The sequence below is a fragment of the Triturus cristatus genome, chromosome 5_2 (genome assembly GCF_964204655.1).
Source record: "Triturus cristatus chromosome 5_2, aTriCri1.1, whole genome shotgun sequence".
Classification (NCBI taxonomy): Eukaryota; Metazoa; Chordata; class Amphibia; order Caudata; family Salamandridae; genus Triturus; species Triturus cristatus.
This window is the reverse complement of record NC_140588.1, coordinates 803,188,623-803,213,159: the sequence shown is the minus strand read 5'-3', so window position 1 is coordinate 803,213,159 and position 24,537 is coordinate 803,188,623. Positions and strand designations below refer to the sequence as shown.

General features: G+C 42.5%; 1 protein-coding gene across 3 annotated transcripts in view; it reads right to left on the bottom strand.

The window, feature by feature from the left end:
• The window catches only part of MCF2 (MCF.2 cell line derived transforming sequence), an 830,978-nt gene that overhangs the window by 425,800 nt on the left and 380,641 nt on the right, over nucleotides 1–24,537 (bottom strand). For all 3 annotated transcript variants that reach the window (XM_085607961.1, XM_085607960.1, XM_085607962.1), the window contains one exon: nucleotides 15,325–15,444. In XM_085607961.1, coding sequence (XP_085464087.1) covers nucleotides 15,325–15,444 — 120 coding nt within the window. The remainder of the gene's footprint in view (nucleotides 1–15,324; nucleotides 15,445–24,537) is intronic.

Genomic DNA, 24,537 nt, shown 5'->3' with positions numbered 1-24,537 from the left:
CCCCATGGGGGGGCAGAAAGTTCACTAGACGCCAAGGTTTGTTTTAATTAAAGATACGGGTGGAGGCTAACCAGCATGGGCACGGCCAGGTCTCCCCCCAAGTAAATGGGGTAACAGTCTTTCTGCATCCCAGAGGGCAGATGGGGATAATTATCCCCGATCTGTTCACGGGGGCAGAAAGCCCACTAGACACCAGGGAAACTTCAGGAGGTTCCACCTGACACCAGGGATTTGGTATTTGGGGCAAAAGAAACTGGTCCAGGTGTTGCACTCTGGCTTTGGCCACACCCCATCCCAAAAGGTGCAAATCATCCCTTTTTTCCACCAGCGGCAGATATGAGGAATGTTTCCAATTTGCCTAGGGGATCAGAAAGCCCACTGTATGGCACGAATATATATGTTTTTAATAAAATAGTGGGGTGAGTCTTGCCAATCCTAACATCAGCCCCATCCTCTGCTCTAAAAACTCTACACTCTTTCTGCTCCGCTGTATACTACGATGATGGATTCAACCCAGATCTGTCACTGGGGGTGAGTGTCTGAAAAGTTTCAGTGCTCCGTCCATCATCTCCTTGTGTTTCCCCTGTATACTAAAGCACCCCATCCCAATGGCAAGCCAGAGTACCTTTAATTCTTTAGGGTGTTGTTTTGATATATGGGTGAGGAAATGGTGGCTAACTCTCCATATCGTCCTACTTCAAATGGATAACAGCTGCACTTTTTAGGCTTGGGTAGGCTGCACTATGTTCTGAAAACTAGACACCTGGGGGAGTCCAGGATGGTGTGCTTTGAATGCATCCCTCAAACTTTTCTTACCCGCAATGCCCTGCAATACTGAAACGTTGACAAAAACACATTATTCTCACATTTTTGGTAGGAAACCTTCTAGAATTTTTGGGAAGCCATACATTTCCTACCGCACAGCACTCCCCCAAGTCTCCAAATAAAAATGATACCTCACTTGTGTGGGTGGGCCTAGAGACCTTAATGCATAAGGCATTAAAGTGCTACATGGACAGGTCAGATTAGGGGTAGCTGATGGATTTGGAGCTGTGCTCGGCCACCACCCATGAAACCCTTCCAACCACAGTCATTTTTTAGAACTAGACAACCAGGGGAGTCCAATGTGGTGTGCCTTGCATGAATCCCACAAGGTTCTCCTACCAGCAATGCCCTGCAAACCTCAAACTTTGCCTGAAATCACACCTTTCCCTTACATTTTGCAGGATTCCACAACATTCCTAACACCCAGCCTTACTCCACTTGTACCAATGCAAAAGCTGAGTTACTTGTGTCGCTGGGCCTAATGTGCGCACTATGGGCACTAGGCATCAATGATAAGAAATGTAAAGAAAATTTGTGATTTCAGGGCAGGTTTGAGGTCTACAGGTCATTGTGGGTAAGAAATCCTCATGGGATCCATGCATGCACACCACCCTTCCCTCATCATCTAGTTTTAAAAAATGTGCAGGTTTACTAGGTTTCCCTAGGTACCGGCTGAGCTTAGGTCCAAAATCCACAGCTACCCACCTTGCAAAAAAAGGGTTTTGTATGGAAAAATTTGATATTTCCATGTGGGGTTTTGGGCTGTTACCGGTTGCTGGTACTAGGCCTACCCATACAAGTGAGATACCATTTTTATTAGGAGACTTGGAGGAATGCTGGATAAAAAGAAATCTGTGGCTTCCCGCAGATTCTAGAACTTTCCCTCACAAAAATGTGAGGAAAAATGGTTTTAAAAAAAAAAAATATATTTGTCAAAATATCACATATAACGCAGTGCTCTGAGACCCAGAAACTTCTGCAGCATCAACATACACCAATTGACTTTGACCATTTTCATGTGTATTCAGGAGAAAATAAAAAGCAATACAAATCGAACATTAACCATTAAACCGTTACACCCCCAACCCACCCACCATCGCACTATCGTCCATTCCAGAGCAACAAATCATAACAATAGCCTCATTTATACAGTTGTGATGTGTCATCGCCTAAGAAGCGACTTTTCTGCCACACATCAGCAAAAGGAGAGCATTCTGGGTCCTGGTGTCGGGCCAACGGTGCAGGCTATAGCTCTAGACGACGGTAGTCCGCACAGCGCTTCCAAATTTTAAAGTGCTTTCGGGGACACCCCCTGGCCACAAAGATTGGTGTCTCTAAACCCATACAGAAGTCCAGACCATTTTTCCAGGTAGAGATAGCGGGTGCTGCCACCGCCTTCCAGGCCCTAGCAATATCCCTTTTAGCTAGGGTAAATCCCAGAAGCATGAGAGGGCGCTTGTAGATATTTCCCCCAATCCCATCCACGACATGCAGAAGAACCAGCTTTGGTGAACAGGGAAGGTCCCACCCCAACACTTCAGAGAGGCAGGCCATCACTCTCCTCCAGAATCGCACCAGCACGGAGCAGTGCCAGACAGTATGTAGCAGGGTACATTCCTCATGTTCACATCGGAGACACACAGGGGAAGCCACCAATCCCGCCCTCCACAACCTAACCCTGGTATAATATACCCGACTGAGATATTTGAACTGGATAAGCTACAGGCTCATTGCAATGACCGCCCCTCACAAAGAGGCCAAAGCCTCAGTCCAATCTTCCTCCTCCATCGGGCCTACATCGCCTACCCATGTCTCCCTCAGATGCTGCATCGAAGGGGAACTATGCGTAACTAGGGACTGGTATATTTTAGAGATCTTGTGATCTTGGTGGTCGCCCATAAACACCTTGTCCTCCACCGGGCTGAACTCTGCCAGCGTCTCCAAACCCTCCAAGCTAGGGAAAATGGCATGTCGGAACTGTAAATATTTAAAGAATTGGGTTTTCGGCATCTGGAAGTCTTTTTGTATGTCCTGAAAGGATTTCCAGACAGGCCCCCGCATAACATCGCTGTGGGTGGAGATCCCGATATTATCCCAGTTGCGGAATCCAGGCAGAGTCACCTATTGTGGTAGGCGCCCATTGTGCCAAAGAGGGGTCTCCCGGCTCCACCAACCCATCCTCCGTAGCGTCTGCCTCCAGATCTGAAAAACAGTCCGCGTGGCAGATGGCAGGGAGCGTCTCAACTGTGGATAGTAAAGAATTGTATGCAGAGTGTGTTCCCCCATACACCTTTGTTCAACAGCATACGCCGGATCCGTCCTAACCCCATACTACCATTTGTTTAGGACAAGCAAATGCGAGGCCAAGTAGTACGACAAGATATGGGAGGTCGCCAACCCCCCACAGTATGTAGACTGAAAGCAAGTCCGCAAAGCCACCCTTGCCACTCCACCATCCCAGAGAGACTGACCCAGGGCCGCATTAACCAGACGGAATCACCGAGGGGGAATCAGATACAGATGATTTTGCAATTGGTACAGCAGGCGCGGGAGCGAAACCATATTGAAAATGGCCGACTGGCCATATATAGTCAGGGGCATGTGAGACCAGGTTTTAATATCCTCCCGTACACAGTCCCATACAGGCGCCAAGTTCCTATCCCAGGATGTGGTAGGAGAATCCGATAGGAACACTCCCAGTTATTTCATCCCCTCATGCACCACCTGCACCGAAGATGCCCAGGAGCCAAGCTCACCCCTATCGCCCAGGACCCAGAGGGTGGACTTCCGAGGATTCATGTACAGGCCGGAGTTCTCCCCAAAAATCTGCATGATGCGCAGCAGCCGCGGTCCCATCCTATTCAGATTACTGAGGAAGAACAGCACATCATCGGCGTACAGGGCGATACGGTCTGACAGCCCGTGTGCCCATTCAAGACCGGTCACTTGAGGGTCAATCCGCACCCAGGCAGCAAGGGGCTCCATCGCTAACGCGAACAAGTAGGGGGACAGCAGACACTCCTGTCTGGTGCCCTGCCCAATAGGGAACGTAGAGGAGATGGAACCCGCTGAGCGCACAGATGTAGTAAGATCCGTATATAGTAGGGTTAGATATGACAGGAAACGAGGCCCTATGTTCAACCTGCCAGCAGTGCGAATAGGTACACCCAGCTTAGAGAATCAACTGCCCTGCCCATTCCCGCAAGCAATAACGCTGCCCATTCCCCCAATCCCTGGACGGTCGCAACGACAGTCGAATATTGTGACGGGTCGCCTGTTGGGGCATAAACCCGGCCTGATCAGGGTGGGCTAAGGAGGTAATATGTGGTCGGAGACGATTGGCTAACGCATTAGCTAGAATCTTGGCCTCAACGTTCAGGAGGGAGATAGGGCGATACGATGCATGGTGGTCAGGAGGTCTACCAGGCTTGTGGAACACCACCACTTCCGCATGTCTCTAATCGCTGGGCAGGCAACCCCGTTCCCTGGCCTCTTCTATCACTTTGCAATAGTGGGGACCCAATTGCAGGAAATACCGTTTAAAGAATTCATTTGGGAAACCGTTCAGTCCCGGGCCCTTACCGGGATGTAGGTCCCCTAGGGCGGCGTCCAGTTCATCCTCGTGAGTGGGCGATCTCACTCCACACTCACTTCGTCGGAGAGGGCCTTAGGCGAAAGGTCATCTAGGAAGCGGCCTATTACCTCTGCTGATACGCACTCCTTGGGGGCACAGAGATCTGCGTAATACATAGCAAAGCTCTCGGCAATAGCTGAGGAGTCGGAAATAGGTGGTCCATCCGGCCCCAAAATACCAGGGAGAGCATGGGGGCAAAGTGACCCCTGACACAGTCTATGCAGCAGCTTGCTAGATTTATCCCCCCACTGGTAGATCCTGCTAGGGGTCGCCAACCATGCCTGGCGGGCCTCATCCAAAAGAAGGTGCGAATAGTCCTGTTGCGCTAGCAGCAGTTGGTGGCGAGCCTGTCGCCCCCTCCCCTCTACTGCGCGCCTCCAGCCCGAGAATTTCAGCTTCCGGGACTCCCTTCGCGTTCTGCGAGCCGCCGCACAGAAGGAAATGTCTACCTCACGAATTGTGGGCTTCATTGCCTCCCACAGAGGTGTAGCCCCCTTCACCGAACCGACATTGAATGCCAAATATTGATCGATAGCATCTTCCATCCGTTCCCTATAGTCCTCCTTCTGGAGGTTCCAGGCCGAAAGGCGCCACCGGAATGGCCCATGAACCCTTCCTACCTGTATAGTGATGGCCACCGGCGAATGGTCTGAGAGCCCTGTGGAAGGATATCAGCTGCCACCACCCTGCTATTGACCACCCGGGGACAAATAAATAGTCAAGGCAGGAAGAGGAAAATATGTTTTTGAGTCAAAGTTTGAGATTTGCAAGGAATTCTGGGTAACAAAACCTGGTGAGAGCCATGCTTGTCACCCGTTTCTGGATTTTCCTAGGTGTTTAGTTTTTAAAAATGTATAGGTTTGCCAGGTTTCCTTAGGTACTGGCTAAGCTATGGTACAAAATCCACATCTACCCACCTTGCAAATAAATGGTCTGTTTTGAGTGGAAAAATGTGATGTATTCATGTCATGTTGCGTTTTGGACAGTTTCCTGTCGTGGGTATAAGGCCTACCCAAACAAGTGAATTACCATCTTGATCGGGAGACTTGGGGGAATGCTGGGTAGAAGGAAATGTGCCCCCCCCCCCCACTGATTGCAGAACTTTCCATCACAGAAATGTGAGACATACGTGTTTTTTAGTCAATGTTTGAGATATACAAGGGATTCTGGGGAAAAAAGGTGAGAGCCACACAACTCACCCTACACTGGATTCCCCTAGGTGTCTACTTTTAAAACATTTTACAGGTTTGCTCATTTTCCCTAGGTGTAGCTGAGCTAGGGCTCAAAATATCCAGCTACCCACTTTGGAGAAAAAAGGTCAGTTGTGAGTGGAAAAATGCTGATGCATCCTTGTTGTGTTTTGACTCATTTCCTGGCACTGGCACTAGGCCTACCCACACAGGTGAGGTACCATTTTTATCTGAAGACAGGTGGGTGCAGAGACTAGTAGAACATGTACATTTCAATGTATTTGTGCCTCCCAAATGTAAGTCAGTGTGCAAGACAGAAAAAATGCCCTCTAAATGTTATGCTAGTATGGGTACTCACAAATTCTAATTAAAAAACACTATGCTCCTAAACTCCACATCTTATGCCCATTGCAGAAATACACAGGCATTCTTGACACCCATTTTTCAATCTAGATATTTTACCATATGAATTGGTCTATACCCCGGTACACAATGAAAAACCATTGTATGGCGCAGCTCAATTGCTGGCTCTTGGTACCTTGGGTTCTTGGAAAACCTACAAACCCTACATACCCTCACCACCAGTAGGGTCTAGCAGACTTAATAGAATGTTGCTTTTGTAATTAGCCACCACGACAAAAAGTTACAGATGAAAACGTCATAAATGAAAAAAAATTCATACTCTTTTTCAACATATCTTCCTTTTAACAGATCTAAATATATAACCCCTTGCTGAATTCACAATTGTATCTATTTTTCCAGAAATCTATAGATTTACTGGATCGCCGATGGGTTTCTACCACCAACTGGAAAGTAGGTTGAGAGCACAAACAATAGGAAAAATGGGCTACCTCTTTGAAAAATGCCAAAACTAATGTAAAAAATTTGTTTTTTTAATTCAACTCTGCATGTTCCTGAAAGTTTGGAAGATGGTGAATTTAGCACGGCAAACTCTTTGTTCATGCTATATTTTAGGTAACAAACAGACACTCTTATTCAGACCACGTTTTCCTATTTTTCCCAAATAACTCAAAGTTTTGCTGTATTTTGACTAGTTTCTGGATCTACTAAGGGGCAATCCACAAACCCTAGGTACTTTTAAAAAGATGTAAAATTGGCTTATGCGGAAAAAATGTTATGGAACTAACTCAAATAGCCAAAAAAGGGCTCAGCACTGGCGGGAGAGGAGGGTGGGGTCCAGCAGTTAATGCAAAAACTACGGTGGGTGCGTGTGGTGTGTGTAAGTAAATTGGCAATCTCTACAATAGCTGTCCTGGGGCACTGTGGGATTGACACAGTGGGTGTGTATTTTAAACTTGTAGAATGCTTAGGGGTCCTAGGATATTGAAACAATGTACGTTCCCTGGGCATTGTGAAAAACAACTGTTTACTGGGGCGTTATGGGAACTGTGAAATATGTGTTTACAGTGACATTGGGATACAAGGTCAAATGAGCAAACTGCAGCAACGCAATAAAGAAGTTACCAATGTGTGTTTATTGATGCACTAAGGAAACTCAAAAGGTGCTTTTAGTAATGTGTTGCACAAAACGTCTCAGAATGTGCATTATTTGGGTGGTACGTGTTCAATTACATTAACACCTTGGAAACTGGGCAACCTGTATGTTAGTGGGCCAGCGTGGCAACTGACAAAGCATGTGAAACCTGGCAGTGTGCAGACAGGCATTTGAAAAGTGGCAAGTTGTGTATTGCTATGGAAAAAATCATACATTTGAATGCAGAGTGAGTATCTGCTATGGTTTCCTAGTGGCCAGGCTTTATATGCAGGGCTAACATAAGACTCATCACAGGAGTTCTATAATTGTGAAATGTATTTAAGGTACTTATATGACCTGGGACAACTAGGGACTGATATCGTAATGTGCAAATATGGGCCGGTTATGGATTAATATGGTATACTTCGCTCCAGATGGGTTGGGTTATTTATTGGGCATTATTGCCACCATGCTGGAGAAGCCCCAACCACCTAATAGTAAAGTGTTACAAAAATCCAATGTAGATTTGAATATTACAGGTGCAATGTGAATTAATAGGGAAACATCCTCAACAACGACTGAGGAACAACAAGTTCCGGAGTCACGCAAGCCGAACAACGACTTGCCCGAACAATGACTTAGACTAAACCATGCATGTGCGTGGTTAAGGCTAAGTCGGTCTAGTGTTCATGCAGGGCGCAGTTCAGAGGAGAGTCGGACAGGAACAGGTAAGAGGGATTCAAGGTGGAAGGGGGGACTTTGTGCTATTTTTTTTGGGGCGAGAGTGGTTCGTGGGGGGTTCATGTTAGTTTTTAGGGGGTGGGAGGAGTTCGGGTTAGTTTTTAGGGGGTGAGGGTTTGGGTTAGTTTTTAGGGGGTCGGAGGGTTTGTGTTAGTTTTTACAGGGTGGGGGTTCGGTTGAGTTTTAAGGGGGTGGGGGCTAGGGGTAGTTTTTAGGGGGTGGGGGATTTGGGGTAGTTGTAAGGGGTAGTTTTTAGGGGGTGGGAGGGTTTGTGTTAGTTTTTAGGGTGTGAGAGGGGTTTGGGTTAGTTTTTAGGGGTGGGGGATTCGGGGTAGTTTTAAGGTGTAGTTTTTAGGGGTTATGGGGTGAATTTAGGGGGTGGGAGGGGTTAAGTGGTTTTTAGGGGGTGGGAAGGGTACAGATTAGTTTTTAGGGGGTGGGGGTTCGGGGTAGTAGTAAGGAGGTTGGGGGGTGTATTTAGGACTCAGTGGGAAAAGGAGGGGGCGGTAAACTCAGCCACGGATCGCTCTTTAGCATGCATGCCTTTACCACATTAAATCGTGGTAAAGGAATGCATGGTAAAGCTAGTCGTGGTTAAGTTGCGGTCGTAGTAGAGACGGTGTTGTTCAGGTAGGCCTTGTAAAGGAACTCTTTTTCCGACGTACAACCATTAATTAATATTAATTAGTATTAAGTGTTTCAAAAATAGAATGTAAAATTGTTTTTGAATCCTATGCCTAGTCTAACACTGCCTTAGGCACGTGGATGCTTGAAAACACACAACGTTCCAAAAAGTTCCTTGGTTAAGAATCAAAAGAAGGGAACTATTTGTAAAAGTTTTACTGAGGTCCCGCAAAAGCTTGACAGGCCTGTTTTTGAGAACCAAACCACACAAGAAGCTGAAGGCCAACTTCATTCAGAACACCCGCCATGCAAAAGGTCAATATAATGTTAAAGAGATGAGTGAAGAAGGGATGTTTGGACTATATTGGAAAGAATAGTGAGCTACTACAATGTCAACAAACTGATGTCGTTTGAATGATGCTGATGCATGTAAGCTAAATTTAGAATACAAATAGCTGAGGAATTGTAATGCTCATTCTTGACTTAAGTGGTACCATTAGCAACCATGTCATTCGCTCATAACTATATTCCAGTACAAGAGACTGCATTCTTTTATAAAAAAAAATGAAAACCTGTCAACCAAACTATTTAACTACTTCCTAAAGTCAGTGTGTCTCAATGACAAATGTAGAGTTTACAATGCCACTAATTGCTATGTCGGAATCATTTGGTAGTAAAACTCTTCCAAAATAATTGCTTTACATTAACGAATTGCAGAGCTGTACCGAAACATCCAATCAAAACGCTGGAAAACTTAATGTATAAAAATGAATTCAGTCCTATTGAGCCTTATTATAAGAAGGCAAACAGCAGTCAATTTTAGAAACGTAATACATATATGAATAGTAGATAAGTTCAACAAAAACAGAGGAAAGAGCGTGAAAAATCAGGAAGATGGAAAACAGAAGAAACAGGTGTAGCATGAGCTGATCCTAATCATCACTGCTGGAGTCCTCTCCTTTTGACTACTGATGGCATGCCCTTTCCAGTATGGCCTGCACCGTGTGCTCTCCCTTCCACTGCTGCCCATTTTGTTGTGCCTGCATACCTTCTATTTCAGCTCTCTTTCTCATGCTTACTAAATTAGCATGGCTTTGCTCCATTGTTACCTTTGGCCTTTAAGCTCTGCCTCCTGCTGTGCCAAGGACATTGCTTCCCCACCAGTGCTCAATTTGAGCCGGTGGTTTCAACACTGGCTCTTATGACAGTTCGCCACATGGTGGTGCTGTGGGTGTACTTTTTAGATGAGCACAACTACTTTTTTGAATATGCATTAAAAATGAATAATATCTGCATTCTATGTCATTCTTATAGCTTTGTTGAGCCTGGAATAGTCTGAATTGTCGCACTTGGAGTGTCATGGTTAGCAGCTGGATTGTTACTGTCAGTGGCAATGGATGGTGCAAGCTGCAGTGGCTTCTTGACAAGGGCTTTGGCACTTTCTTTTCCAAATGCAAAGCACTGTCCCCTACCCAATATTGGACCCACTGTGCCAAACGCTCCCCTTGCCGTTGCTACCCCAGTTAGCATGCACTCACTCCATTTGTAGTAATCTCCCTCTCCCTGCCTGTAATATGCCCTCTCCCAACATCAGCCCACACTTGGTGCCCTCCTTCACCCTGTAGCTCAGGTCATCACACCCCTTCCATTCATAAATCCTTCCATCCGTGTCCTCACTTCATCTTCGATGTTGATCTTAGTGAGCCCCAATAGACCTCTGCCATTTCTGACCTCCCTCTCGTTGACCATAAAATTCACTCATCTTTATGCCTCACTTTTTAAGCTTCTCTCACCTTTTCTATTCAGCAAAAGTGATTTCGTTCCCCATTGTGGTACCTTTTGCACCATGCTAATTCCTAGGTAAGTATGCACTTGCCCCCTTATTTCCTGTGTCCTCTGTACTATCTCTCCAGCAACTGTAAAATGCAATCCTCCAACACCCACACTCTGTGCTCTCTCACTCTCCCACTGCTCAATGTTTCGTTTGCCATGGTTACCATTCCTTGTGTGCATGGCTGACAGTAGTTTCTTTCTGATAAGATGTGGCCATGTTGGTGATCAATGCCACTCTATGAAGATGGGTGCAATGAACTGTATATCTGTAATTTAGGCAAAGGTCTCCTGATAGTGGTAACTTTGAGTTGTAATTGTTGGGACTTTGTTGTGTTTTTGCTCTCCATGTGTAGTTTACAGAGTCTTTTTCATCTGGCTATTAGATTGATTAAAAAAACAGCATTTGGATCTATATTTCCATCCGGTAAAGGATACCTTCAGGGTTTATGGGTGGTCCTGAACACAGTCGAGTAGAATGGGCAATATGGCACATTAAATCACAATGCCAATATCGTACAGTTATTTAGCATTATTACATTAAAGTTGCATAATAGATTAGGAAACACCTTAATGTCCCTTCAGTTAAAAAATGCTGAAGTATTTGGACACCACTCTACATCAATTGTAACTAGTCTGTATTGTGAACACTCATATTAATTTGAAAGACAATAAAAAGTAAAATGTATTATTACCCAATTTAGTGGTACAGCATTTAATGACCTCTGAGAGATGAAAGGCTAAATTGGCCCTTCTGTGTTTTAAACATATAATGTGAAAGTCGCATTAGATGTCTGCAGCAAGCCCTTAAATTCCTGAGACAACGAGTGCTTCATTTTTTGTCAGTGTTTTCTGAGCAGAGCACTACAACTTATTTTGAACTGCCTGTAATTAAATTTAGTGGGGTGATACATAATTGTTTATATATAATTGTACATTTTAAATAATATTTGTTATGAAGAGAACTGCAGGAAATAGGATTTTGTAGAATCACACAAACATTTTGGGAGTGACAATGCAGTGGGCGTCAGTGGAATATGGCTGTGGTGGCAGGGGCAGAAGCAGTGCTTTCACAGTAGGAGTCTCCAGTGTAGGCCTTTAATGAACAATGTAGGACTTGTCCTTTAACACATTCTTTGGTGTGGTGAACAGCTTCATGCAAACACAACCGAGGAGGGTGTTGAAGCATGACTTGCAGTCTACCTGATAGTTCCCAGTCAGCCCAGCTGTACAGCGATGGATGTCTCCAGTGTGCTGCATCATGGTTGCTAGCCATGGTTGCTAGCCAGCAGGGTCTTTGTTGGCCACATTGTCTCATAGTGGTCATGGTCAACTGACTACAGTGCAAGCCAGCACCTGAAGGATGGGGCCTTTGTTTGGAATCAAAACCTCATTAAACTCACTGAGGCAGGGTAGTGCATTGGTCTTACAAGATATATAGAGGCAGCAGGATCCCAAAGACATAGAGTTCTCATTGGACTAGTACCCAAGTACTCAAGAGGCACTTAAGAAAAGACAATGGGATCTATTAAATCGGGGATATTAAGGAAAACACTATTAAAGGACGCTAGGAAGCAACCAAAAAGTTTCACTCATTGTTTTCCATGAAAAAGGGGGCAAAGAAGTAACAAGAAAAAGGATAATTGCCAATCGAAAGAGAGAAGGAAAAGGTAAAAAAAAAAAAACATTACCAATGAGAGAATCTAGTCAGCGGAGAGGTAAGGCTTGGTTCCCCAGCCAGTATATAAAGCCCATAATAGTTATTGAAGATAGTGGAGGAAGAAAGGTACCAGAGAGGTATAACATGCATTTTTGCTTTATCACCATACAAACCATGAAACGAACACAAAGAAGGAAATGTAGCACACCACCTGATCATCAACTGCTTCTCACCACTATTAATGGTAGCTCACTGGAAGTAAATAAACCACTGTGAACACCTACAGAACAAGAAGGTCTGTCTAAGATGTGAGCCATCGACAGAGAGAGTAAATTTTCATTCTCCATACTGATATACGAGTCCATATAAAGCCTATATTAAACTTTGATTTTGGCTGTTGAGTTGGCTTTAATGATATCTGGACATTGCCCCAAAACAAAGCCCTATCGCTTGATGTAAATGTTGGATTGAAGAGGTATTGGGAGGATTTCTGAGTCAGCATGTTTGGCAGTACACAGTATACTTAACGTTTCCCTGAATTTAACTAAAAACTTTTCATTGTGGAGATCTGGTGGAAGCTTATTCAATTTCCTTTAGCCAAGAAAAACCGGACTTGCTTTTAATTGTTTTGTGAAGTCCTGTGCTTATTATAGTCCTGTTAAAAGTAGGCCTGGGCTAAAATTCCGTTCCGCTCGCAGAAATTTCGATAATTTGACATTTTCGCGTTCTGCGGAGAGCGCGAAAATGTCAAAATTTCCGCAATCCGCATCTTACCGGAAATGATTTGCTTGCTCGCGCTGTAAAAAAACTACATTCTCACGTGCACGCGATCGCCTTACCTGAATCCTCCTGTTCGCCGACAAGTTTTCCCGATCCGGTCGCGTTCTCCACGAGATGTTGGATTGTTGGTAGCCATTTGCGCTGTCTCGCGACAGTTCGCGCCCGCAGTAACGTCATTCGTCGCGCGATCATGTCTTTCTTCTCACAATCATGCATCGCGAGACAAGTGAAAACAAGATGGCCGCGCCCATGAGCAACCGCATGGGTAAGTTGGCGAGCCGCGACCATGCAGAAAAGACCGTGAACGGGCGGGAAAAGAACTTCCGCATCTTCGCGATATTTCCGCGTGTTTGCGGAGATTTTTAACATGTTCGCGAAAGTTTGCTTAAGTGAATTTCGCAAATTCCGCCAACCCCTGTGAACAGATACTTTATGATTAATAACTGGCCAATATTTTCTTCATGAGGGATAGCCAATATTTTCTTCATGAGAGATAGCCATTTTTTACTGATAAATACATAAGTTTTAGTTGGGAATTTGAGTCCAACCCCTGTTATCAAAGGCCTTTAATCAAGGACGTCATTTGAGATATCACCTTTAATTACATGTATGAGCTTATTGCTCAGGTGCTTTAGAAATTTTTCATTGTATCATTAATGTCTCCAGCTTGTGAAATTTGGGTAATGGTTTCTTAAAATAGCATCCAGCTAATTGACTTTAACATCCTCTCAAGTTTTCTTCTCTTAATTGAACATATTTATATGTACTTAATGTATTTGTCCATAATCGACTAAATCTTGAGCCTCATGATATTAACTAATTTTTATATTTATTCATTAACATTCTTTTAAGGCTGTCACAACAATTTTCAACAAACATTAGATCCTTGTGTGTAAGTCTGATTTGGGCAAACTGCTAACCTAAGAATAAGTGGGTCATACTGACATCCAGCCATATAGCAAAGGTGGGCTATCAGCACCGGTCTTGGAAATTCAATGTTTATTGGCACGTGCTGGGCACACATTAATCAAGTTTAAGAAAGGTTCTGTGCTGTCCTATGTGGAGATTCAGAGCCTCTTGGTTCAATCAACCTCTCTTTAGTGCTTCATACAGACAACACGCCATCACGTAACAAGATCATATTGAAAAGACTCGATCAGTTGGGCAAAGAAAAAAACTGGAGAACAAAAGTGGGCTGCAGTTGGCATTCTCCTCACTCCTCCACTGTACTGACATGACGGGTGTCTCAATCACCGAGGGAAAAGGCTGTAGGGATGGCTGGTAATTAGGCATCCAAACATTTGGTGAACTTTTTCAAGGTAAAATGTTTCTGTGACGTAACTAAGATAAAGACAGCAGAGAGCTGAAGATGTTCAGGATATTTACATAACAGAGCCAGACAGTTATGAGCGAACTGTTTCTGGAATTTAGGGTTTGATGAAAATCTTCACATTCTTTAACATAGCCATATGTATGGAAAGCAGAGGCAGCGAGGTCTCCACTTTTACGCAGGGTGACTCTGGAGTGGAGGATCACTCAGAGAGCAAATCAACTAGCAGTTCCAGGTGGAGCAATATGACCATGGTGGATGGACTTGACAGAGAATGGCAGTAATTAAGGAATCAAACCAGACTAGTCTACAATTGCAGACATGAGGCACAGTATACTCCCAAAAACTAAAACACTTATCTGACCGCCACAGAGGAGAGTGGGAGCTGTAGAATGCCAGAGGCTTATTTCGGCCATGTGATACATCCGTATTGGCATACAGTGGGTGATTTTATCAGGAACCTGGAAAACGTGTGGACACCTAAATAGCCCCCGGTCAGGCATTATGAACAACAATGGTGGGTAAGACCAAAACATTGAGAAATCTTACAGATGACAACAATGGCTCTACTACTGGCTAAGTGCTGCATTGCTATTAATTACACTCATTCATTCCAGTGGTAGGAGAAAATGGCAATTAAACCTGTTCCTGTGTCAGGATATTGAGGAACCTTAATCTTTAATTGGCTAAACCACAAGACACAGTGGCACACATAAGAGCTTATCTAGACAGATGATTTTAAGGACAAAGGGAATGGGGAGGGCAGAGTTAATTTACTGCTGTCATGAGAAGTAATGGCATTGTAGTCAAGTGTTTGCTGTTGAACTGTGCAATAAGTAAACATTTTTAAAGTACTTGTCTTTCAGTAATAAAGTGAAATGCTCAGCATCACAAATGGCAACAGTTAATTTGCACTGCACACTGAATGAAAGACGTAAAAACACCTTTTTACATGTGTATTTATCAGCATTACCAAAGACAATACAATTGTTATGAAATCTTGATTTTTATAAAATTATGAGAGTTAACATTTCGTTAGTAATTAGTTACCCCATTGCCATACTGATTAAATTAGTCATAGGTTTATGAAGTTACTTGAACTTCATAAATTGTACTTATTACTACTACTAAGATGCATTGAACATGTAATATTGCATAGCATTATAAGAAGCGGAGTACTCAAACAACAACATTCAACATTTAATTGTCTCTTACTGGTAGCTTGAGGATGAAATCCTCTTGGCTGAACCGAAAGCCTATATCTGTGAAGGTGCGCTGAAAGAACCCAGTGGGACGTAGAACCAGAACTAGGTGCAAGTTTCCTGGAAACGAATTCTGAAAGAAAAAACATTATAATGACAAGGGTCACCTAAAGATAAGATAATAGCATCTTGTGTACAAAAGAACTCTCAAGCTACCAGATCATTCAAAATGCATGATGAAACAGTACTCCTAGCTGAAACATTTTGCAAAACACGAAATACATACTCATCCTCTAGAATCGGTGAAGGTTCCAACCAACCTCTCATCTAAGAACAGGTTATAGAAATCGGAAGCAAAGCTCTATCAAAAGTAATCAAAGTAGATTTCTGTGAAAATGTACTTAATAGGAATAATATATATGTTTGCACTAATGTCAGGAGGATACCAACTGGTCTTACCAGGTGTTTAGAGGGCACAGAATCACAAAGAGGGCATAGCGTCACAAATGTATATTAGGACCTATTAAGTTCCCACTGGAGTAGACCCCACAATATTCAACCACAGACAGGCACTTGGAACATAATATATAACCAAAGGTTAAAGTAACATTACAGTTGGGGGAAAATGTCACTTTAAACATGGCATTTAAAATTCAAAGAAAATCTCCGAACTTCACCAGTTACCAGTGGCAGGTGGTAACACTTTACAGTGGAGGGATGTCAGTGAGAGAAGTGAATTTTAACCCCGTGGAAGGCCCCGTTATAAACCAACAATGCCTGTAGGCTCACTGCTAAAGCCCCCCGTCACGGCTCGCCAACAGTGATTTGTTTAGAACGGGCCATGATTGAGAGCTCTGGAGTTGATGCTGAAGGCAATTTGAGTTCCTCACAGTGACTGCCAGTGGGTAGAAAAGGAAATAATAAAATAGATAGTGTTTTACTTACCCATGCATCCTCTGTGTTGTCTTTGTCATTCCAAGCATGACTCCTAGAGCCTCAGCCAACTCTCCTGCACTAAACCAGACGCTAATGTCACGCTGCTGTTAATGTAAAGCAGCATTAGAAAAGCACCAGGCATGGGTGGAGCGGGCTGGCTTGCCACTCCCTCTGGCCCTGGAGGCCTGTGTCTACTCTCCACTCACCTGCCTGGGGTTGGAGAGGTTTAAAGTGCACATGTAAGGCTGGCCGTCGCAAGCCGGCCAGCAAAGTGACATGCGTACTGTAAAGTGGAGTGAGCACCACTTCTTCCCTGCTGTCAGTCAGCAGCAGTGGCCCCGCCCTCAAACACAGCTCGGACATGGAGCCGTAAAAAATAAAATGGTAATATATTCATTTTATCGTCATTTTATGTTTTCACTTTCCTGCACTCGCAGCGGGGGAGGGCTCCTCTGCCCAAATGAAGATGGCGGAACCGCTGCTGGCAGTTATAGTTGACTGATGTAAGTATAACTCACGCTCCGGTCATGCACAGTGTTGTCATCAAATATGCCATTCCAGATGCCATCAGTGATGTTATCAATTATGCCCTAGAGCAGTGGTCTTCAAACTTTTTGATGCCGAGACACCCCCCATCAATTTTTTTTAGGCGTGAAGACCCCCTCCCGAAAAAAAAATCTAGAACCTGGTAGTTCTGCTCATTGACAACCATAAATGTTCTCCAGAGAAATGTCAATCTGTAGTTGCACTTCCTTAGTACCAGTTTAACACTCAAATATAGCAATAAGCTACAAAAAGGTGACCAGAGCAGCTTTACAAAGGGCCTTCTACAGAGCGGCAACACCTGTTGCTGCTTTTTAGTAACTTTTAAACCTTTTGAGTAAATAATTTTTTTTATGATAAAATCAGCAGATTATGCGTCAGATGATGGATTATGTGACAAATTCGGAAAATCTATAATTATGCTAAAATTGCCGCCGCCACACAATTACATAATTCCAGTGACCCTTGGTATAATAGCTGTAATGCTTGGGCTGCAACTTTATTGCACGGCATTAGAGGAAAACCATACTATATTTCATGGGATGCTGAAAGCTTGGCAGTTACAGCTGCATATAACTGGAGGTAGCTGAACATCATTCATCATAATTAAAACATACATACGTTTTTTACGTCTTTCACCATCAGGTAGCTATATAAAAAATAACGGGCAGCTTCAATGAATAATAAATACATTTTTAAAAGTTGTTACTCCGTGGGAAATGCAATATAATTAATTAGGAAACCTCTATTGGTTAATGCATTGCAAACGTCTGTGTGAAAGGAAAGAGACACAGAATTAAATCATGGTTGGTGCAGTGGGGAAGAGTGACTGGTGTATTTTTAGTGCTATGAGGTCACAGCCTGTGACAGAAAGCACTGTGAAAATGTAAGTCTTTATTTCATACTTGCATTACACACAGTATAAGATATGCTGCTACAAAATGCGCAAAATGTTTTACAATAAAATGGTGCTTCCAAAATATACTGGCTTATTTATAAGCCCCTTGCGCTGCCGGTGCGTCATTTTTTATGACGCTCTGGTTGCGCAGAGAGCAAACCCATATCTACGAGGTCAGGCAAAGTCCCTTTGCGTGGCTTTTCATGGCCTCCTAGATATGTTGTGAGGCAATGCAGCGCAAGTTGGTGTGTTGCCTTACATTGCATGGGGGGGCGTTCCATAGGCGTTGGAGATGGTTTTCTCATGGGTTTTGACACATTCTCAGATTTACAAGGATCTTTAAACCTGTGGATGAGTCAAAACTGTATGCTGCCCCAGAGGAGAAATATCTTTATTTCTCTCCAATTGTTTCCTCTTTCTATGTGTAGCACACATAGAAAGTGGAACAGGCCTCCATGGGTTGTTTTAGCGCAGGAAGGCGTGCCTTCTTACACAAAAACAATCCTGCCATCAATGCAGACACCCTTGCACCATGGTACAAGGGTGCCTGCGTTGGCGCTAGGCACCAAATTGTGCGCCGGCAGAAAGGACAGGAGTGCACTGTATCTTATAAATACAGTCCATTCTTTTTTTTGTGTTGAAATATTTTATTGAATTTTATAATGAGAGTACATCAGAGATATAAAATAAAACAAGAAATTGTAGATGCATAAGGAATTACAAGCAATAGAATAGTAATAAATATGCAACATTGAATATTGAAATAAAGCATATAAAAGCCTCAAATAAATTAATGCAATTCAAGTAAAGGAGGGAGTGATTGTGAGAACAAAGAAATAGACATAAACAAAGAAATATTAAAAAGGGAAAACGCAATAGGCCAATAAAGAAAGGGAAGTTGTGTAGAAGATAAGAATTAAAAGATATATAAACAAAATAGATGAATATTGTCTCGGGAAAAAGCGTACAGTTGCAAAGGCAGAGTAAAGTATATTAATGGGAAGAAAGAAAAGGAATGAGCCAGGGTGTGAAGAAAAAAGAAATTGAAAAGAAATAGAGAATAGAGAGAAATGAAAAGGACAAGATAAATTATCAAACATAATAAACAAGAATGAAAAAGTGAATAATCCCGCTTAGACGGAAGAATTGAGAGAAATAGGAGTGACAGAGGAGTCATTAATTTTGGTTTGCAGGAATGGTGACCATGTCTGGAGGAATATATCGGCTTGGTCTTGAAGATTATAAATTATTCTTTCATGAGAAGCTGTTTGTATCATAGCAACCAGCCATTCCTCTTTTGAAGGTGGTAAGGAGGATTTCCAGTGACGTAAAATACATATTTTAGCTGTGGCTAGAGCAGTGTAGAGAAGACGATGTTGAGGTTTGGAAAGCTTCGGAAAGTTACGTGAGTCATGTAAAATAACATTGGTTGGTGTAAGTGGTAATTTCAAAGGCATTATTGAGCTCAATGTGACACCAATATAGTTCCAAAAGGATTGGATACTTGGACATTCACAAATAATATGGGTAATATCACAACCAGGATTGGAGCATCTCCAGCAAGTAGCGTTAGGGATCAGATTAGCTTTGTGTAGCTAGACTGGCGACCAATGCCAATCATGTAAGATTTTAAATAAACAGAATTTGAGCCTAGCTTCACGGGTTCCTTTATGAAGATTTTCCAAGACCTGATCCCACTCACTATCTGTATAAGAGGTTGATAAACGGACTTGCCATTTACACTGAAGATCGTGTGTAAGGGATTTAGAAAAAAGATGAGTTGTAAAGGTTTTATAAAGACCGGAGGTTACTCCTTTAAGTTTCCCCCAGGTATTTAAATAATATAATATTGGAGAGTGTTGTAATATCCATGGAGGTGACCCCAAATGGGTCTTCAAACACTGTTGGAGCTGAAGGTATTTAGAAGAATGTTGTTTAGGAAGGTTAAATTCCTCACTTAGCTGAGAAAATGGCTTAAAATCGCCATCATGTAGAAGTTGATCCGAATATTGAATACCTGCAGCTTGCCATTTAGGCCAAGATAACAAACGACCATTAATACGAATAGCTGAGTTATTCCACAAAGGAGCCTTACTATGAATTCGCGGGTTGGAACCTAATAAACGATGACCACGTTGCCAGGATTTATGCATAGCCGCTAAAATTGGATTTTTAGAGTCCAAACGACTAGAACCGCTACCGTATAGGATGGAAAGATCTGAATTTGAGGAGAGAAGATAACGTTCTATATGAACCCATTGCGGTACATCCTTGATTCCAGGTAACAAATAAGAGAGTTGGGAAATATGCAACGCTAAAGAGTAATGCTCAATAGATGGAAGGCCAATTCCCCCACATAATTGATGAGCTTTCAGCTTTGCTATAGCAAGACGTGGTTTAGCTGAATTCCAAATAAAAGTTTTGATCTTGGAGTCTATAGATTGAAGTAGGGATAAAGGAATCTGAAGAGGGAGCATACCTAAGACATAAAGAAATCTCGGAAGGGTGACCATTTTAATAGCTTGGACTCTACCCCATAAAGAGAGACACAAAGATGTCCATTTATCGAAGTCACGTTCATTTGAGAAATTAGAGGGGTTAAATTATCTACAACCATGTCTTCTAAACCTTTATTGACTAGAATGCCTAAATACTTAAGACGTGAGGATTGCCAATGAAATGGGAATCCATGTATAGCTGCTTTTGTGGTGCCATTAGAAATAGGCAATGCCTCACTCTTATCCCAATTGATCTTGTAACCCGAAAAAGAGGAGAAGTCATTAATAATTTGAAGAAGAGAGGGAAGGGATCGGGGAAGTCGTGTAAGAGTAAGCAAAATATCATCGGCATAGAGGAATATTTTAGAGTGTGCGACTGGGAGAGGAACACCTGTAATTGCATTAGATTGGCGGATGGTGGCAGCCAAAGGTTCCATAGCCAGAAGGAAAAGAAGTGGGGATAGCGGACAACCTTGGCGTGTTCCTCTCTTAATCATAAACGTATCAGATAAAAACCCACCACAGTTCACCTGAGCAGAAGGATTGTCATACAACAAGCGTATCTTATCAATGAATTGTGTACCCAGTCCAAATTTTTCCATGACCGTGAAAAGGTAATCCCATTCAATGCGATCAAACGCTTTTTCTGCGTCAAGGGAGAGTGCTAATGCATCTTCTGGGAGATGTTTGGCCGACCATAGTGCATGTGCCAAGGTACGGATATGATTCCGAGAGGAACGTCCCGGAACAAAACCAACTTGAGTGCGATGTATCAAAGAAGGTAAAACTTTACAAAGACGAGATGCAAGGATGCTAGCTAAAATTTTGATATCGGAATTTAATAAGGAAATGGGACGATAGCTACTGCATAATAAAGGATCCTTGCCTGGTTTGGGTAAAACAGCGATAATGGCTTTGTTGGATAGAGGACCTAATGAAGAGACATTATCCGCCTCCTGGAATGCAGCATGCAGAGTGTCAATAACCTTGTGACCACCCCATCGATAAAATTCAGCAGGAAATCCATCCTCACCGGGAGCCTTGTGATAGGGTAGGGAAGATATAACTCAAGAAATTTCATCTCTAGTGATTTCACCTTCAAGAAGAGCTCTACCATCTGCAGATAGAGACGGAAGATCTACCTTTGCAAGAAATGCTGACATTTTATCCGAATCTGTATGATTATCCGGAGTATAAAGAGATTGGTAAAAAGAGGCAAACTCATTAACAATCTCTTGAGGTTTTGTACACAAATCTCCTTGTGCTGTTCGAATGGCTGGAATAGCCATAGCTGCCTTTCTCTGACGTAATTGTGCAGCTAATAGTCGTCCCGCCTTTTCACCTTGCTCGTAATGACGACCTTTCATTTTCTGCAGAGCATACTCTGCTTTGGACGTGAAAAGGCTGTTTAGAGCCATGCGAGCTTGCTCGAGCAATTTACGATTTTGTAGCATTGGGAAAGATGCGTATAAATGAGAGTAGGAATGTATATCTCGCTCTAATTCAATTTGCCGACTGACATTTTGTTTGTTTGCAATTGCTGCATCACGCATTAATTGACCCCTAAGAGTGACTTTAGCAGCAGCCCAAATAGTCCTGTTGGATGCTACAGAGCCTTAATTAGTAGAAAGATAATCTTGGAAGTGCAACTGCAATTGGAATTTCCCATTTGGAGTTCTGTGACGCTGGATGCTCATATGCCACGGTTTCCGTCCTGATCTAGAAAGTCCCAATTCAAGGGAAAGGAGGACAGGAGAATGATCGGACAAAGCTGCTTCCAGAATGCAAGAATCTGTAACCAATTGGACTACCTTCTGTGATATTAAAAAATAGTCTAAACGAGAGAATGTACCATGGGCAGAAGAAAAGAAAGTGTATTCCTTATCTGTTGGATGACTAAGACGCCAATGATCAACCAATCCATTATCCAAGGTTATGTCAGCCAGCAAAGCCCTATCTGAAGCGTTGCCATTGTCTAATGGTCCTGTTTTGTCTAGGATAGAATCTTGTGTCACATTCCAATCTCCGCCAATCAGATATTGCGATGCATTAATTTCTGTTAGTAGATGAGACAATTGAAGAAAGAATGATTTTTTGGTTCCTGTAGGTGCATAAACAGATCCTACGCAAATGTGCGAATCTCCAACCCGTAACTTAGCAAAAATATAACGCCCATTTGTATCTGACCATGTTTTCAAAACAGTAACCGGAAGTGATTTGCGAAGAAGAATTGCAACTCCACATTTGCGGGAAGGGGTGACATCATTGGATTCATCTTTTTGAATACTACTATGTATAACCTTTCCCACCCAATCTCTACATAATTTTTCAGACTCCAATGATTCTAAGTGTGTTTCTTGTAATAAAGCTACATCCACATGCTTAGACTGGAGATAGGAAAGTACTTTTTTCCGCTTAATGTAGTCAGTAAGACCATGCACATTCCATGTGATTGCATTTAAAGGATGTGTGTGTGGCATGTTAGAGCAGTACAAGTATTAGCTGAAGAAAGTTTTGTTGTTAGCTAGAGAAAGAGTCAAAGAAAGGAAGAGAAGAGAAAAATAATAAAGGAGGTACCCTGGCTCTGAGAAAGAAGAATGACGTCAACAAGTAATACAATATAAAACAAGACTGTAAAATAATTATAAGAAAGTACAATAAAGAGGAATGGAAAAGGGTAAGGGTGTGATCAGAAGAAAATGATAGAAGAACGTATATATAGAAGGAAAGAGATTTGGGGACCTGAACTGCTAACTGCGGGTCTGGGCGCACTAGAGCACCGCCACGGGAAAGGACCCCCCCGGAAAAGAAAGGGAGTTAAGAAGAGTGAATATTAATATAGAATAGAGTTCCTGATAGCGGTTTGATAAAGAGTGAGGAAAACGATAAGGAAAATCGAGAGAGCAAGTGAGAAATAAAGGTAAGTCCTAAAAGCTATAGTACATTCCATTGTAGAGGAGAAAAAAACTAACAATTAAGTTACTTATGATAACGTTAAAGAATATACATTATATTTATAATAAACAGGAAATGGCAATAAAGCACAATGTAAATAACAGAAAATAGAAAATAGGAATAAAATGTTAAAACAATAATCCAATAAGTAAGTGTCGAAATGGTTAAATAATTGCATGACTGATGATAACATGTTATAAATTGTGATATTGATAGTGAATAACAAATTGAAAGTAACCACTATAATGGAGAGAAACATACTAAAGATAAAATTGCAAATATGGAAAATAAAGCATATATCTAACTATAACGCATCTAACATTGTGTGGATATCATAGTATATAAGAACAACTTAATTATTCTTAGTATTGATAATGATAAGAAAGGGTAAAAAGATTAATGAATATAAGATCTTCAATCAACTACAGGTTAAACATAGGAAGAACAGCTTGTAAGACAAAAGGTTATTCAATCCGCATCTGAGGGAGATTTAAGAGGAGATCTGGATTTGTCCCTATGCGGATGTTGTGTAAAAGTAGCAGTAGAAACAGAATGAAGGGCTAAATTCTTATCTTCTTGGAGACGATGGAGTCTTTCAGAGTCTCTACCACGATCTCTTGGGTTATTAAGACTTTGTCGCCTGTGATCTGGTAATGTAAGAGAAGAAGCAGAAGATGATTGAGGATAATCCTTTGTTGAAGGTTGAACTTGAACGTCCATATCTTGAAGTTTGATGGAATCTAAAAATTCTTGAAGATGTATTGGATCATAAAAATCTCTGGAATCTCCATTTCTGGTGATGCGAAAACGTGCAGGTTCAAACAAGCCATATTTGATATCTAATTGGCGCAATTGAGGCCTCAGAGAGAAATGCTTTCCTACGCTCATTTGTTTCCTTAGAAAAGTCAGCTGCCAAATGAATTGTATGACCCTTGAAAGAGAAGGAACCTTGTGAACGAGCTGCAGCCAGTAATTGTCGTGTTTGTTCATGGCGAAGGAAACAGGCAATAATCGGTCTTGGAAGCGCTGCAGGGTCTTTACGTGGAGGGCCAATTTTGTGAGCTCTTTGGATTTCCAAAGGTGGAACAAAGGAAATACCAGTCAGGTTTGGAAGGATGCTACAAAGAAATGATTTTGTGTTTTGGCCTTCAATTTGTTCCGGAAAACCAAAAAAGCGGATATTATCTCTCCGACTACGATCTTCCAAATCGATGATTTTGCTATGAAGAAAGAGAAGATCTTGATCTTTGTTAGGAAGTGAATCCAGACGGTTCTCCACTGCAAGAATTCTAGAATCGAGACCCTCAACTTTGGCATAAAAGCCCGCCATATCTGCTCGAATTGACTTAGTCTCTTCAGCCAAGGATGTGATTGTAATATCCATACCTTCCAGCCG